Here is an 18,541-nt window from a genome sequence, read left to right as displayed (position 1 = left end):
TCTCAACCTCTTTGCCAGATTACTTTCAGGAGGCTAATCAGCAGGCCCACGTCACCTAAGAAACACTTTTATTCAATACCTGCTAGAAAGTGATGTCCAGCAAGGCACCTCAGTAGGGAAGACGCTTCATTTTCTAGATGAGGAGACACTCACTCCTTGGATAAATAAGGATTGAGAACTCCTGCCATTTCATTTCCTAAAGCCTGCTCAGCTCTTGATTCACCATTAACACTCAGTTGGGAATAACAGGGGACTCGCTCCCTGCCTAATTCGCTTATGAAAAATATTCAATTATGTTCCAAGTTTCATTCACTTACTAATGAAAAGTAAATGAGGTCAACCACTGTGTTTGATTTGTCTTGGAAAGACAGAAACAGCTTTGTAAGAACAAACAGCGTTAAATTAAAATAAGCAACTCTTCTCCATGGTGGAAATTGAATTTCTCTCCGAAGAACTCCTTAATATATATAAAAACGTAGCGATAACATCAATGAGATAGAAAATGCTAAGGTACACAGCTACTCCCAACTGTGCAGGAAGACTTAAAGATGGTGTGTGTGTGTGTGTGTGTGTGAGAGAGAGAGAGAGAGAGAGAGAGAGAAAGAGAGAGAGACTGTGTGTGTGAGAGAGAGTACAAAGGAGCAAGAGAGAAAGAGAGCACACAACTTAGAGCTATTCAAACTCACAGATCTGCAAAAGTTCCATCCGTTATTCCAGGACCCATGGGCTGGGGGCTGGAAGCCGCCCTGGCCCAGTGGCCAGTCCACCTACCATTTTTGCAGATGGGACAACACTGGTCAGGCTCATACACAGGGTCCACACACTCGGTCTGGGGACAGGCCGACACTGTGCACAGCACTTCTCCATTTGCTTCACAGCGGCACCGCTCACATGGAGATACCTGAAACACAGGGCCACAATCAGAGTTAAACCTCTCACATGCCTACAGCTAAGCTCTTCTTGTTCAGGACAATCCAGGTGTGTTTTAACGATAAAAAAGGGATGGTAGGGGAAAAGCAAAGGAGGAGGCAACCATGCTTAATAAGAAATTTACTCATTATCTTGCTCGCATAATTACAACCCCTCTGTATAGTATTTTCACAATAAAAAAACTTATTAAAAAATATAAAAGGAAGTAGGTGTGGCCATTGGTTTTCTCAGCTCAGCCCCAAGCATCTGGAGTGTTTAGTAGACTGCTTTGGGTGTGTAGACCTTCAGTGGGGGAGAGAGGGCTCTGCTGTCTCTCTCAGTTCCAGCCAGGGAAGCTCTGGTATTGTTTTTCTTTTTTCTTTTCTCTTTTTTTAGTGGTCATGGGGCTTGAACTCTGGGCCTGGATGCTGTCCCTCAGCTCGTCAGTTCAAAGCTAGCACTCTACCACTTGAGCCACAGTGCCATTTCTGGCTTTTTCTGTTTATGTGGTACTGAGGAATCGAACCCAGGGCCTCATGCATGTGAGGCAAGTACTCTACCACTATGTCACCTTCCCAGCCTCACAGCTCTGGTTTTCAATGATCTATTAATCAGCTTTCTTCTTAAGCTTCATTTTGAAGGATTTTTTTTGCTTTAAAATTAAATAATATTAGGGAAATTAACCCTAAGATATGTATTCAAATGTTTTTTCTCTTTCATGTGATTGTTTCTAGCACATTTATAAGATTATTTCTTTGTTGCTTTGTATGTCCCTCTCCCACAGTATAACCCCTGATTTCACTGTATTTGATGCCAGTATAATTTGTGGAGGGGAAGGGGAAAAACAAATCGTTTAAATAGGGATACAGATGGACCCGTTGCAACAATGAGATGTACAAGTCGTTATGTCGAAAACGAACTTTACAACTTTGGTGCAGGAGTGGGGACGGGAGGAGGGGAGAGATGGGAAGGGATGGGAAGGGGAAACAAAGGAGGAGGCAACAATGCTTGATAAGAAATGTACTCATTATCTTGCCCATGTAATTGTAACCCCTCTGTACAGTATTTTCACAATAAAAAATAAATAAAATTAAATAATAAATTACTACTGATTTCTTACCCCATCCACTCTAATTCCTTTCCAGTAGCCCAGCCAGGTTGCCACCCAATCTACCATGGAGATTTCCCAGGGTTTTCAGATAAGATGCTATAACAGAGAAGCAGAGAGAAGGGGAAAGGGGAAATAGAGACTTCTCTGAGCCTGGCTCTCTGCCAGAAGGTGAAGATTCGGTCTTTGAACTCCCATAACACTCTAAGCAGTCCTTATCAAAGCTGTTTAGGGAGGAGGAAACTGTGAGACAGCCAGGATTTGTCTGATGTTCCCAAAGGCATCAAATCTGAGGTGGCAAGCTTTTCGTCTGATGTTCCATATAGAAATGAGATGTGTTGCTCCAGAGGACTCCTGTCTGTGCTTCAGTGACTTATCTACCTTCCTCCAAGGCTTGGCCTGGCCATTGATACCATGTTCCTGTAGGTTTGGGGCTCCAATTAGTCTCTGGACTTCTCAGCCATTGGCCAAACTCCACTTCTGGAACCATTAAGAGTGCAGCACCACCACCACTACCATTCTTGGAAAGGCTGCACAGCTGCATCGGTCATATCCTCTCCAGCCCCTCATGCAGGGTGTGGCACGGGGAATGTTTCTAGAAACCTCCCAGGAGGTGATTTCTGATCTGTGCAAGTCACAAACAGCAGATGCATCCCCAACCCACAGAGCCAGAAATTGCAAAGTAGAAATCTGCCAGTTAACAGGTAGCAGAAATGGCAGAGAAGGTGTTGTCAAGCTGTTTTCTGCTTTCTTAGGAACAGGGAGACCCCAGCTGGTTTGTGCCCAGCAACGTGATGTGAATGTCACTTGCCAGGTAAAAAGTACTAGCAGAACTCACAGATGCCTCCTCTGTCTTTGCAATGAGGAAAAGAAGGACTGCGCATTGTAAGAATAAACTCCCTTAGACAGTAAATAAATGTTTCGAGGCCATAGTCAAGCTATCTGGGCACCAGGCTTTAGATAAATGTGTCTACCTGTGTATGTGATGTGTACTTAGAGGAAAGAAAAGAGGAAAAGAAAAAGGAGAAGGAGAAAGGGGAAGGAGAAAGAATAGAGAAAAGGGAGGGAGGAAAGAAAAGAATAATGGATAAGGACTTAGGAGGGGGGTTGTCTGTCCATCCTTGGCAGAAGGAAGAGGACAGATGAGAAGCATGAAGAGAAGAAGAAGGGAGGAAGGAGAAAGAGTAAGGGGATAATAGAGGAATGGAGGGAAATGGGAAGGGGAAGGAGAAGGGAAGGGAGAATGGAATGCAAAGACAGGGAAAGGGAAAAGGAGAAAGTAAAGGAGAAAAGAAAAGGAAAGGAATGGAGAAGAAGGGAGTGGGGGGAGCAGCCAAGTGGGAGGGAAAAGAGGAGGGAGAAGAGGAAGGGAAAAGGAAAAGGGAAGAGAAAAGGAAGGGACAAGGGAAAGGGAAGAGAGAATGGAAGGGAAAATGGAAGCAAGAAAGGAAAAGGATAAAGGGAAAAGACTTAGGAGAAGCCTCTCTGTGTGGATATACTTGGCAGAAAGGAGAGGAGAGGCAAGAAGAGAGAAAGGAAGAGAAAGGGGGAGAAGAAATGGGGGAAGAGAGAAATGGAGAGGAAGAAGGGGAAAGGAAAGAGAGCAGAAAAAGAGAAAGCTTTGGAAAAGTTTCAGAGTCACTCAGAACAGAATACTGACCTGGTTAGCAATGCAGCTTTCAAAGGGAAAGCCAATCTTCCAGCAATATAAAGACATGATTTGGATTGTTTTTCTTGTTTGTTTTGAGTTAGAATCTCTCTGTGTAACCCTAGGGAGCTGGAATTCGAATATTCCTCTTTCCTCAGCCTCCAGCATGCTGGGGTTACAGGCATGGGCCAATACTCCCTTATCTAGAAAACATTAATTTTAAGTATTTTGGCTACCATAAGGCTTTGAGTATTTTCTTTGTTACCCTCGTGTTGCTCTTACACTGTTGTTTCATTTTTATTTCCCTCTATATCCCACCCTTTCTCCTGTTCACACTGTAGCACCTCTGCCTTACGAGCAGACATGCACAGCACGCAGGATGGGAAAAGCCTTGAGTGGCAAGAGTCACAGTCTAGTGCATGTCCTAAGCCTTCAAGTGGAAGAACTTCAGGCATAGGCCAGGAAGCCCAGATGGTGAGGATTAAAGATACAAAGCCAGGCCACTGGGCTGCCCCAGGGGAAGGGGACAAAAGGGCAAAAAAGAGAAGGAAGAGGAGCGGAGGAGAAAAAAGCCCTCCAGGATGGGCAGTGGAGCCAGCAAAAGGCATGAAGTTCAGATAGTTGCCTAGTGGGGTCTGCCCTCGAGCAGGAAACCTAGGTCCCACCCTCCCCTGGGCTGTCCTCCACGGGGGACAAAGCACCAAGCATAACAAGTTGGAAATTGGAAAGGAAGCAGAATGGGCTGGATGTCATATCTCCAGGGAAGGCTTTAGGAAGAAGAGCAATGTGTACCATGACAAGTCAAAAGGCTTCAGGTACCTGGGCCGGAAGCCTGAGGCAGCTCAGCAGTAGAGCCCAAGATGGGCTCAGCCAGGCAAATGGGGCCGAGGTTGCTGGCCTGGAAAGGACTTTCCTTACTATTCTCTCCTCCTCCAGCAGAAACCTCAGGGCCCCAGGCCACAAAGCGTATTCCCATGCCAGCTTGCGAGTAGTGTGTATTTTAAAGTCATTAAGTATTGAGAAACGCTGATTGGACTATTTCCAGAGTCCTCCACAATCATTAGTTGATATCTACCATTGAGCTCACCATGAGCCTGCCTCCCTCCTCTCCTGTCCCTGGGGTCTGCATTCATCAGCTCCTGCATTCATCTTCTCTTTACTCCCTTGCCAGGCTCAGCCCCTCCAAGCTTCTCCACAGTAAGGCTCATAAGAACAAGTGACAGAGCTTGCCACCCCTCAGATGCCAGCTCTGTGCCCTGTTAATCTCATCCAGGCAAAAGCCCTCTTGATGACCACAGGCGGTTGATTTCTACAAGTCTTCTCATCTAATAATGGCATTCTCAACACCCTTGCTAGTACTCAGCCACCTAACAGAATCTGCCTTCACCATGGTTCTGTCTCTTGCCCCCACAGTATAGCCCAGGGTCCAGACACCCCAACCCTAACCCATGGCTTCCAGTAAAGCCTCATCCCTGTGATCAGAACTTCTACTAGCCACTTGGCCCCTCCTGAGTCAGGCCTTGGTCACTTACTGAGTCCTATACAACTAACCAGGCCTGCTTTGTCCTAGCAGACCAAAATAACACTAAGTCCGACCTCTAAAACTCACTAGCACAGTTCCACAGGGCATAACCCACCCTGACTTTTCCCTTGCCCCCTCTAACTGACCTAAGTCCTTGGTGAAGTTCACATCTGATAAATTTCTACTGGATATAGATCTAGCTAAAACACAGGCTCATCTGGGCAGCTACCTCTGTCATTACTATGGACAGAGGGATGTCCCTCCACAAAACCATCACCTAAGCTGGTACCTAGGCCTCACATGGCCCTCATATTGCCTAGACAATGTAGCTAAGTTAAAAATATAATCAAGCAAACACAAAACTTCAGGTGTCTATGTACTCATCAAACCCTGAAGGAAGAAGCATTCAGGCTCAGCTTCACCCTGCCACGTGCAAAAAAAAGTAGTGACTAGCTGGGTGCCAGTGGCTCATACCTGTAATCCTAGCTACTCAGGAGGCTGGGATCTGAGGATAGTGGGTTAAACGCCAGCCCCAGACAGGAAAGTCCAAGAGGTTCCTATCTCCAAATAAGTACCAAAATGCCAGAAGTGGAGCTATGGCTCAAGTGGTAGAGTGCTAGTCTTGAGAGAGACAAAAAAAGCTGAGGGACAGCTCCCAAGCCCTGAGGTTAAGCCCCAGGACAGGAACAACAAAAAGAAGTTACCACTGACCCTGGAGCCATGAGTTCTCCTGGGAACCTGGTAGTTACTCAAAAGGATGCAGGCCAGCCTCTCTCACAGTCCTGGGTCCAATACAGCCTTGGTACCCACCATCCCAACACAGGGCCCAGTGCAGGGCCCCAAGGCACCTGCTATATTCGAAGAGCAGTCAAAATTTGTTGAATGAAAAGGATATGATTTCTCTCAGTTGGGAGTGAGAATAAAGACGTTTTCTATCTATTCTTTTGTTCAGTCCTGAGCCCATCTTTCGGTAAGGTGAAAAAAGAGAAGAGCTCTGTGGGTGACAGGGATGATTAACAAAGGGATGCATGCTGGTCCTAGCTTCTGATTGCAAAATTTGAGCTGACATTCATACACATGGCTTACACGGTGACTTACAAGTTTAAGTTGCTGCTTATAACCAGCAGTTCTTGCTGGAGCTAAGGAAAAAGAAGCAAGACAATTTTTAAAAAGACAAATGACTCAGGAGGTTGGGATTTGAGGGTCAAGGCTTGAGGTTTGAAGCCAGCCCAGGTAAGAAAGTCCATGAGACTCTTATCTCCAATTAACCACCAGAAAACTGGAAGTGGAGCTGTGATTCAAAGTGGTAAAGTACTATCCTTGAGCAAAAAACAACAACAACAAAAAACAGCTCAGAGACAGCACCCAGGCCCTGAGTTCAAGCCCCATAACCAAAAAGAAACAAACAAAAAAACAAAAAAGACCCTAACAAATCATTCTATTTACAACATAAATGAAATACATGAAGATACTAATGATACTAATTTGAAGGTAATTAAAATGGAATTAGCCTTAATTATCTAGGTCCTTATCCTCAATACTTATATATATACATGTATATAAAATATATAAAATGATCATACGTACATAGACATCAAGGATTGTAGAATATTGAACCGATTTCTAAACAATGAGGTAGGAATGACTATGTAGTTTAAATATGAAAAAAAAATTTACATGTAAAGCAAGAGCCATAAAAATGAATACTGTTTAAATCAAGTGTCTTATTTGTAAATTAAGTACCCCCCTCCCTGCACCAGGCCCATCTCCAGCTAGACCCTGCATTTTAAAGTATCCACCACCTCTAAAAATACCCACAATGGAGACCACACCTTCAACACAGCACTCCAAAGGATGGTAAGTTTTACTGCCCACAGTCTACATTAACAAACTCAAATACCGCTAGGTAACTATCTATACCAAGATTTGCCTTAGTTGAATTCATCAAGGTGATTATCATCATTACAACTTCAAGAAAGTCAAGGACAAGACTCTTAACTATTGCAGAAAGCTAGTTGAATTTACAGTCCACTCTTCCCTATCTCAAATCTCTTTCCTGCAGAAAGGAGGAACTCTTTCCTGGACACTCTCTCTTGCTCTTTGCTGGCTATATACAGCATTTCCTCACCATCCTCCACAGTGCTCACCTGCTTGGGAATGCAATATAACTTTTCTCAAATCCAGCGTCACACACTTTCCTCTTCCATTCTGTCAGGAAAGGATGTTGACATGCAAGGGAAGAGAGAGAGGGCCCTGTCAACAACTCCATTGCCCATAGAGCATCTGACAGCATACTTCCAATCTGGAGATCGCTCCAGTGAAGTACAGGAGTGGGTACCACAAAATCTCACTGCGGTGGCAGGCAATGTCCTTTGATAGCTAGAGAGCAATACCATGTTGCTTGTATGTGCTAACTCCATAACAGGCTAACTGGAGGCATGCAAATCCTGGAACAACTTCCCAAATCACTGTAATGTTTTCACAGAGGGGATTAGTTTAAACTCAGGGATGAAAGAAACGTAGGAGCTAATAGGCTTCGACCTAAATCGTTCTCCACTAAAACTACTCTGAATAATGTGATTTCATTTTTCCCCCATTTCTTTTTATCAGCAGGGACATTCCATTTATTTTCTAACCACCAATTGTTTGAGTCTGAAATGATACCAAATGAGATTATTATGAAAACAAAGTGGAATGCTGAAATCCTCCTGGTGTTCTCCCTCCCTCCCTCTCTCCCTCCCTTGCTTCCTTCCTTTTTTGTTGGTGCTAGGACTTGAACTCAGGACACTTTGCTCACTAAGCCTGCTTGCTAATGACTGCTGATCTACTCCTTGAGCCACACCCTCAGCCTGGCTTTTTGTTGGTCAGTTGGAGATGGAATCTCATGGATTTTGCCTGGACTTGCTTCAAAGCACAATCCTTCTGGATCTTAGCCTCCTAAGTATCTAAGATTATAGGCATAAACTGTTATCATCTAGCTCATACCTAGTAATTGCTATAATAACAGTCAGTGTGAAATGCTGAGCTATAATTTGGGTTTGGTTTGTTTCCCAGGAGCTCATGTTTTGGAACCATGGACTCCACTGAAGCACTGAGTTGGTGGAACCTTTAAGAGGTGGGACCTAGGGGGTAGCTAGGTCATTTGGGTTACTTCTCCTTAAGGGATTAAAGGAGCTCCATGGGGTTCTGGTTCTGGTTAGTTTCTTCTTAACAGTGAGCTTTTTACAAAAAAGCAAATGTGCCCCAGGAATTTCATTTTACTCTGGGACTGCCTACCCCAAGGGTAACTCTGTGTGTGTCTGTGTATGTGTGTGTGTCTGTGTGTGTGTCTGTGTCTCTGTCTGTCTGTCTGTCTATCTCACATGGACTCTTGAAATAGCAGTGATATCCACCATGAAGCCATTGTCAGAGGCTAGACAATAGAGCCCCAGATCTTAGACATCCAAGTTAAATAAAATTATTTTCTTGAAACATTTCCCAGCCCCCAGGCATTTTGTTATAGCATAGGAAAACAAGGTAATATAGACTTGATAAATATTGGTAGAGTCAAGAAAGAAATGACTGGAAAGGATATAACAAAAGTTAAGATTAGGTAGCACAGGAGATGAAGTAAAAGATGAAAAAGAAATCTACAGCTTGCCCCAAGAAATCTATCAAGTGTTCAAAGATTAGATATCCCATTGAGTGGGATGAAGACTGGACATTTACTCCACACATGGATTAGAGTCTGTAGTTATCAGTGTGCTGTGAACAGTGAAATGGCTGCCTGTGGAAGGGGTCTGGCAATGAGCAATGTTACCTGTGGAAATGGAGCTAGAAATACAAAGGCTGCATCAAGATTGTTTCTAATTTTGGTCCTGTTTCTTGGGGATGAACATGGAAATATGCCAGAGAAGCTATTGGCTTCTATATGGCTGAAAATATAGTATTCATTAAGCTGCCTGTGTATTGAAAGTTTCAAAGGTGAGGTTTTCACTGCTGGTGGAATGACGGCAGAGAACATGCTGGAAGGTGTTAAGTAAGGTGAAGAGGGCTAAGGCAATGGAGAGGGCTGTGTAAACAGAGGATGAGGATTGAGACATATATTCAGAGGAAGCTGCTTATTCTACCCTAGCAGAATATAACTGCAATGATGAGGTAGAGCAGCAGATCAGAATTAGCAGGCAGAGAAGGGGGAGACTGGGGACACAGAGAGGAATGGAATTCCTGAGCATGTTTGCTCTTTTGTGAAAAAGGTCACTTTTAAGGAAACTAACCAGAACCAGGATCCCACTGAGCTACTTTATTCCCTTCAGGAGCAGTAGATCACCTAACCACCCTCCACCAGGTCCTGTCTCTTAAAGATTCCACCAGCTCAGTGCTTCTGTGGAGTTGATGAGTCCAACGCATGGACACTTGGGAAACAAACCAAAACCAAACTCTAGCAAGTGTGCTCAGCACTTTACTGGCTCAGTTATTGTAACGATTGCTAATTACTATAACAATTACTCTGTACATGCTGCAGGGTGTGGTGTGCAGGGATGGGTGACCTACACCATGGCCCTTGCATAATCAGACAAGATCAACCTGCTCTTTGCAATAAGCAGCAGTAACTGTTAAATCATAGGCAACATTTATCCCATTGGCTTCTAGTTCTAGCAAGCACCCTCATCAACTCACATACTAAACTTCAAGGATTGAAGACAGGGCAGCCAAGCAGCATGGCTTCAATCTCCTGCATATTGATTGGTCTCAGTGTTGAACAAATCATTTAGCACAGCTTTGCCTCAATGTCTACAACTGTGAATTGAAAATCAGAGCTGCTTAAAAAAAAGCGAGGGTTTAAATGTCTCCTAAAGGACCATCCATGTGTTGGAGATTTGGATTCTAGGTTAGGTTATTGAGAAGTAGTGGAACCTTTAAGAGGTGGAGGCTAATAGGAGAACTTTAGGTCATTGGGCTTGTGTCCTGGAAGAGGAGTGTGAAACTCCAGTATCTTCCTCACTCACTTGTGTTTCTGGCCATGAAATGAGCCATTTTGCTCTGACACACACTCCTTCAGTGATGTACTGTCTCACCCCAGGCCCAAAGACAATGTAGCCAACTGATTATGGTCTGGAACTTCTAGGAGCCCAAAGAAGTAAGCTTCTCTCTTCATAAGTTGATTGCCTCAGGTATCTTTTACTGATGGAAAGATGACAGACACAATAATCATATGTAGCACATGGGATTGTTGTTGGGGGTGAAATGAAGACATTAGAAGCATCATCAGGGTTGGTTGTCACTGCAGGCACTAACTAACATCAACCCAGAATGTGCAATAAATTCTGTGAATCAATTGTAAAGTATTTCTGTCAGTTGAGAAGAAAAATGAGCAAAGTCTATTACGTGGAAATTTAGAAAAGAGATCATCTGAATAGCCAATTTAATAGAGGAAAGAATATTCTATTGCATTAAGAATCAGGAAAGTCACAAGTCAAATAATTATTTGCACAAACGAGCATATCTAACAGCATCAAATTTTGTCTAAAAGACATTTTCTTTGTCAGTGGTAGCAATTGAGTTTGAACTCAGAGCTTCACAGTTGCTTGTGTGTCTGTCACCTTAACATTTGAGACATGTCCCCCTCCCCAGCTTTTTGCTGGTTATTGGAGATAGATAGGACTTTTCTGCCCAGGCTGCCTTTCGGCCACAACCCTCGGCATCTTAGGTCTCACAGCCTCCTGAGTAGCCAGGATTACAGGAATGAGCCATCAGCACCCAGCTTTACTTAGGTCATAATGCACAGAAGTCATGATGGGAGAATGAAGCATGAAAAAAAAAATGTTTGTAGCTTCTCTTCCTGCCTTCAGTCACATCTCTCTAGGAGAGGTATCCAAGGAGACTTTGGCCAACTCTACAGGGCCTCTCTGCTCTTGCTTTCGTTTCGTGTCAGTTCAGCTACAAGGTGAGGGCATCTGTTTTCTCTTTTTCATACGCTTGCAGGTAGCGCTCTGTAGGGAATCAATGTAGTTGCTAAAATGTCTGAGGAGCAGACGAGCCTCTGGTCTATGAGCACAGCAACTTCTAACCACACATCCAACCCACTCAAGACACTTCTTTGCCTAGATGTCATTTCCTAGTGAGATACAAACTAGGAAGCATACCCAGGCCCAGTGGCCCCCACTGGCAATCCTAGCTACTCAAGGAGGCTGAGAGCTAGAGGACTGAAATTAAAAGACATCCCAGCAGAAAAGCTCACTAGTCTCCTTCTCCAAATAGCCAGCAAAATGCATGCCTGGAGGTGTGGCTCAAGTGGAAGAACTCCTTGAATTCAATCTAGTATTGCCAGAAATAAAACATCCACTTCATCAGAGGATGGAATGGCAAAATCTTAGAGCAAAACCAACTAAGACTCAAATTCTGCTTCTACCAGTTATTCTTCTACGGCCTAGCTCAAGTTACCTAACTTTGTTTATACAACATTTTCTTCTACCATGAAATAAATGTCAACGACATATGTGTGTGTGCGCGTTGTGTAAATTACCAAAGGAAGAAAATGCATTGTATAAAAAAAACTATAAAATAAATTCTGGCTTCCACTACCCTCTCTATTAGCCCAAATTTTTATAGTGGTTTATTCTGGCATACTTAAATACCCTACATTACCTGGAACATACAATTTTTTGTTGTTATTGTTGTCAATCATGGGGCTTGAACTCTGGACCTGGGCGCTATCCTTCAGCGCTTCAGCTCAAGGCTAGTGCTCTGCCACTTGAGCCACAGCGCAACTTCTGGCTTTCTCTGCTTATGTGATACTGAGGAATCGAACCCAGGGCCTCATGCATGCAAGGCAAACGCTCCACCACTGAGCCACCTTCCCAGCCCTGGATCATACAAATTTAAGTTTTAAACATGTGTTGTCCTTACCTTGTTAGCGACACTTATAAAGTCCAAAGCAGCCATAGGGCTTCCTCCTTTAAAAAATAAAACTAAGCTAAACAATTGATGTAAGTGGTGGTGTTTCAGGACTGTAATTCCACCTATTAGAGAGAGATTGGAAAGATTCCAGTTCAAGGTGACCCCAGGCCACACTTAGTAAGATTCCATCTCAACCACTGAGCTGGGCACAGTAGCATATACCTGAGTTCCCCATTACTCAGGAGGCTGCAGGTAAAAGGATCACAATCAAAGGCCTCCAAAACTTGGAAATTCTTCCTGAAAAAAATAACTAAAACCAAATAGGGTTGGAGGATGCCCGTCTAGCAACCACCAGGCCTTTAGTTCAAACCCAGTACCGTCAAAACAGAACAAAATCTTGGACATGTAATAATGAGAGCCATTTAAATGCTATTCATTGCAAACCTAGTGGCTTGTCATAGAGAAAATTAGAAACAATTCACGGTTTGTTGGTAAGCTTGCTGTTGTACTAGTCAGCTAGAGTGAGACAGTGGCAAAAATGAATGAATGACCATGTGTGGCACTGAATCAAAGACTCTCAAATGCATACGCTGGAAAACAGTAAATTGCAATATCACACACTAGACATCCAGCGATGTTCACAAATGCCAATGCCTGTGCAGAACCCGGGGAGACAGCTGACAGGTGTTGGCCACACACACACAGTGCACTCATGAGACCGATGAGAAAAGCCCTCAGTGTGAGAGATTGGCACGATCACCTCCCTGTGCCAGGGATGTGTGAAGAGGAGAGAAGGGGAGTGGAGGGGAAGAGGGATTTAATTGTATCTGTGTCCTTTCATTTCACGGATGTAGAGGATCATAAACCAATGTAGGTAAGAACAGCACTGAACAGTTCCTGAACATTTGTATGTTATTTAGGTGTTTCTGCTATACCTTATACAGAAACTCTCAAATGCATACTTGTTCTTCACTAACTGAACAGTATGTTCTAAACACATAAAGCATGCCAGAACACACCCTTTGTCTCTTCTACCACCCCAAATTCATAACAGTGGATGACATTTTTGTTTGTTTGTTTGCTTTCTACTCCTGGAGCTTTGAACTCTAGGCCTTTGTGCTGTCCTTGAGCTCCTTTGTTCAAGGCCATGGCTCTATTACTTGAGCCACAGCTCCACTTCTGACATCTTCTGTGATCAACTGGAGATAAGAGTCTCACAGACTTTTCCTGTCTGGGCTAGTTTCGAACTGTGATTCTCAGATCTTAGCTCACAAGCGTGAGCCACCACCGGTGTCCAGCTCAACTGATGTATTTTAATGCTTCTCTAGGCACAGTACTTGAATCTTCCACTGAGATGAGGTCTCTGCGGGAGAGGTCATTGTCCTTTGACCTTGTTCTGCTGGGTTCTCTCAGAGGGTGTGCTTGGCACTAAGCACAGAGGACCTAATGACTCAACTGTTCTCTATTAACAGGGCAGGGTTACACATTCCTCTAATCCTAGCATTTGGGAGGCTGAGAAAGGAGAATCTTGAGGTTGAGACTGGCCTGGGCTACATAGTGAGACCCTCTTTCACACACATAAACAAAAACAAAAAAATTAAGGATGCTTCCAAAAAAGATCTAGGTAGGCAGTGGGAAAAGAGAAACAGGATACTGGCTCCCAGACTTTGCTCCCCGACCTCATTTGCCCACCATTATATAACAATCCCAGGATTGTCCTCTCAGGCAGAATTTCATGTACTTCTCTGTCCTTGGAACTAGCAGTGATTCCTACAGGGAATTGAGCTTTCCAGTAGTTCCAGATATTAGCATTGTCTAGCCAAATGCAAAGCTGGATGCCATGATCTTGGGCAGGCCTCTGACCACTAGGTTGTGAGGGTCCTAGTCTCTTCCTACTAAGTCTCAAGGACTAGGAATGTCAGTAGAGGAGACAGGGCTGAAGTGCCCCAGAAAAGAAGTCCCTTCATAGGGACTCATCATCATCTCAGCCTATTACTCGCCTTGAGCCTTCATGTTTTCTTAATGCCAATGGGGAAGAAGGAATGTAACCTAGGAAACCAAGCAGTGCCTGGGGCGCATGGGTAAAAGTGTTTGATGGAGTGGACAAATAGCCTTTGGGGTCATGCTCCTTTCTACTGCTAGAACTTGTACCTCAATCTCTCTCTATCTTTAAAGAAAAATGGGACTAGTTAAATAAGTGTAATGTTGACAACACAGTTTGGTCCTCACCAGGTGTGAATTACTAGTAGTTGTATCAGCCAGAGAAGGCTGACACAATGGTCCTCAGTACCCATATGGGATTATTTCCTCTAAATAACCAAGTACATGGATGCTCAAGTCCTATCTATAAATGGTGTAGTGCTTGCACAGAATCTATGCAACATCCTTTCCTATAATCTATTTATTTATACTTTTGGTCATACTGGGGTTTGAACTCAGAGCTTTAGGCTAACTAGTTGTCTGGGTTGGAAGCTAATGGACTTTAACGTCAGAGCTGGCTTTGAACCTTGATCCTTCCTGTCTCCAACTTCTGAGGAGCTAGGCACCCAACTGACTTGTATTTGGTTTAGTTTGTTTTGCTTTTGAAATGGGATGTCACCACATTGTCTATACTTGCCTAGGACTCTTGGAGTGTTGGGGTTAAAGGTACGCTCCACCACGTCTGGCTAATACAGTCCAAATGCTAGGCGAGTCATTATTCTACCGTGTTTAGAGAATTTGGAAGAAAAAATTGGTAGTTTCTCCAAGACTCTTCAATGCACAGTGGTGGCTTCCACAGATGCTGAGTTCACAACACACAGGGCTGAATTTGCATCCCTGCCAGTCTGTTTCCTTTCTACCAGCGTCTCCCTCCTCCTCTCACCCTTTCATTAGAATAGCCAAGTCTTAGTTTTCAAGAGAGCAGACCCAAGGTCAAATAAGTACCCAATTGTTTATTAAGAATTCTTCAGGTAAGTCTTTCCAGGGGGAAAGTGGTCACTTCTAATACCTCTGGAGATGGGTTTGCACATCTCAATAGTCAAAATCTGAGATGGACACAGTGGCTTAATCCTAAATACTTATGAGGCAAAGATTGAGAGGATCATGGTTCAAAGTCAGCCTGGGTGAAAAGTTTATGAAATCATTTTTAAACCAATAGTTAGACATAGTAGCATGCATCGGTCAACCCAACTACTCAGGAAATGTAAGGAGGAAGATCTTGATTCAGGTTGGCCAGGGCATAAAGGAGAAATCTTCTTTGAAAAATAACTAATGACTGGGGAATGTAGCTTAAGAGCTAGAATATTTACCTAGCAAGTGTAAGACCCTGAGTTCAAACTCCCATACTGCCAAAAAGTAAAAGTATTGAAAAGAAATAAAACTGTAAACTATAAGGCAGTTGGAGTGTGGCTCAAGAGGTAAAGCGCCTGCCTAGAATGCACAAGGCCTTGAGTTCAATCCCCAATCCTGCCAAAAAAGAAGAGTCAAAAAGGATGGAGTTTCTTACTGCACAGTGAAAAGAACAAAGAAGGAAGGTAAACACCACATCAGAAGGAAGGTAAAACACCTTTGGATTTAGAAACAAGGACCCAAGTAGGAAGGAAGAGCAAGAAGTCAAACATCATGACCTCCCACATTAAGTCAATCAGGAGGGAGCAAACAGAAACATACCTTATGATTGAGGGGTCTGAGGACTTGGTCTCCTGGATGGGGACCCTGGACCCTTGGGGATGGGAGAGAGAGAGAGAGGGGGGGGGGGGAGAGAGAGAGAAAGAGAGAGAAATAGAGAGAGAAATAGAGAGAAAGACAGAGAGAGAGACAGAGAGACAGAGACAGAGAATTGGCTTTCAGCTTGGTTTTAGGACCAGCAGGCACAGAAGTCCTGCAGGTGTTATGACTGATGACAGTACTGTCCAAGAACTCTGGGGCACAGAACATAGCACATAGCAGAATCCCTGGGGGACCAAAGGTCCTGAGGGATTTGGGAGAGAGTAAAAACCCATCTGGTGCAGCAGAGGCCCACACCCACAGCCATGAGGGCTGGAACAGTGATCTCAAAGAAACTCAGACTTGTGGCACCTGGACACAGGGCCAAACTGCAATAAGGGGCGAGACAAAAATCTGTCACAAAGATATGGTGCCTTTCCCCACACTCTGGCACTATGGAGTCCTTTCTACTTGGGATGAATAAACTGTAGGTGTCTGCAGGGGAGAACTTCTGAAATTCCCTGTAGTGACCCTCCCAAAGCCGTGCAGCTCCTGATCCTTCAAAGACTGGCAATTCCAAAAATGACTCAGAAAGCCTTCACAAATGTTTTCAGCCTTCTGTAGAGACTGAGAGCCAGGAATCGAGAAGAAATTCCCTGAAATAAAACACAATGCTTCGGCTGAGAAGTTGGCTCAGTGGTAGAGCGCTCGCCTTGCATGCTTAAGGCCGTGGGTTCGATTCCTCAGCACCACATAAGCAGAAGAAAAAAAAGCCAGAAGTGGCGCTGTGGCTCAAGTGGTAGAGTGCTAGCCTTGAGCTGAAATGCTGAGGGACAGCACCCAGGCCAAGAATTCAAGCCCCACGACCGGACCCAAAAAACAAAAACAAAAACAAAAACACAATGGTTGCTATGTCTCTAAATTTTGTGATAGTCTCTTCTAACCTGCTCTGGAAGAGCACAGACTAAACAAAAAGAACTTTAAAAAGACCCCTTCACCTGGCCAGAGGACTAACCTGAATGTCAGAGGTTTGTCACCAGGGGGCGCAAATGTCCTTTCTAACTGCTTAATCTATCAAAGTGCTCAGAATAGTGCACAGAAAGTCACCCAGACCCCTTCTATGCAGGCAATGTCTCTTTACTATCTGATAACCTGGACCTATGTTGTGTTAAAGCTGTAGGTATAGGCAGAACTGAGGCCTTCTGATAGGCAGAACTGAGGCCTTCTGACTCAGCCATGAGAGAGTGAAAATGCACCCACAGGTCTGGTGACTTGCCAAGATAGCCAGCCGTCAGCTTTACTTAGAAAATAACTTGGCTACCAGCTTCAAGAATCTGCATGCATCTTGGACCACAAGGGGCCACATCACTGTACTTTCTACTTGTAATATACGTACTTGTAAGGCAACCCACCTGTCTCAGCCTTCTTTAGAACAATGACCCGAGTTATAGCTCTCCTTAGCTTTGCTTTGCCTTTAGAAACTGTTTTATCAGTCTATTCCAAAGAATCACACACTTTCCCTTTGAACTGGGCCAGCCATGGAGCCATGCCTGTTTCAGGGAGGTTCCTTGCCCACTACACCTGGGTCTGCAAAGGCTTGAGGGCCAGCCGGTGGCCCTGTTGTCAAGATTCCTTCCTCTACCAGGACCAGTCCTAAAATCCTCCCTTGCCAATGCCTCTAATGCAGACTAAACTTCCATAAAGCTGGGCTCACACCTGCCTATAATCCTAGCTTCTCAGGAGGCTGAGATCTGAGGATGGTGGTTCAAAGCCTGCCCTAGCAGGAAAGTCTGTGAGACCCTTCTCTACCATTAAGCACCAAAAAAAGAGGGAAGTGGATCAGTGGCTCAAGTGGTAGAGTGATAGCCTTGAACAAAAAGCTCAAGGACAGTGCCCAGGCCATGAGTTCAAGTCCCCGGACTGGCATGTGCACACACACACACACACACACACACACACACACACACACACACACACACACACACACACACACACACACCAAAACCAACAAAGACAGCAAAGGGCCTGGCTGCCTATGCCCTTCAGAAAAGAGTACTTTTGTCTTTATATGTCTTTGCCTGCTCTAGTCAGAAAACTGATTTGCACACAAAGAGACTTAATTAAGAACTGTCCCTAGAAGCTGTCAGGAAGTGTCAGAAAGAAAACAACTCCCATGGTCCACACTGCACACTCGGTGAACAGCAGCCCGACACTGGGAGGTGACAGGCCCAGCTTTTTCTCAGACACCGACTGGCCACATTGCTGACTTTGTGCCTGAGTCCAGATGCTCATCTGCTAAGGTCTTTTTGGGAATATTGCCACCAGACTAGTCTAGATTCTGCAGGAACTAGCAGGGGAACTTGCGGGGGGGAGGAGGTGGTCTGTATTTAGGTGGCATTATTTATTTAGTGGCAAAGAAGTGAATAGCTTAAAGGAGCAGGGGGGAGATCTTGGTGTGTTGGTGGTGCAGTTCACAGGCCAGCTCTGGAAGCTGGAAAGGGTACAGTTAGAAAGGATACACTCAGGCTGCACAGGTGCGGTCTGAGTCATACCCCCATCTCTGTCCTCCAGGGCAAGGGGAACATGGGTGTGGACAGTGCTGGTGTCCCCTCTGACATGCCAGTGGAAGATGGGGAAGAGACAAATGGCACATCTATGGGGCCATAGGCAGCCAGACTCAAGGCTCCACTGAGGCAGAGGGCCTGGGAAGGGAGGGCCCCCGGCTGGGGTTGAGATTCTTCTGTAATTGCTTTTATGGATAATCTGTTCTCACCCCAATTCCTAAACC

The 18,541-nt window shown here is 44.5% G+C and overlaps 1 protein-coding gene across 1 annotated transcript in view; it reads right to left on the bottom strand.

Moving 5' to 3' along the window:
- Nucleotides 1-18,541, bottom strand: part of Vwc2 (von Willebrand factor C domain containing 2) — a 145,907-nt gene that overhangs the window by 115,560 nt on the left and 11,806 nt on the right. The window contains exon 2 of the mRNA XM_042685069.1: nucleotides 772-901. Within this exon, the coding sequence (XP_042541003.1) occupies nucleotides 772-901 (130 nt within the window). The remainder of the gene's footprint in view (nucleotides 1-771; nucleotides 902-18,541) is intronic.

This window comes from Dipodomys spectabilis, unplaced genomic scaffold, assembly GCF_019054845.1.
Source record: "Dipodomys spectabilis isolate Male_0828 unplaced genomic scaffold, ASM1905484v1 ptg000092l, whole genome shotgun sequence".
NCBI lineage: Eukaryota > Metazoa > Chordata > Mammalia > Rodentia > Heteromyidae > Dipodomys > Dipodomys spectabilis.
This window is presented reverse-complemented; position numbering and strand designations above follow the sequence as displayed.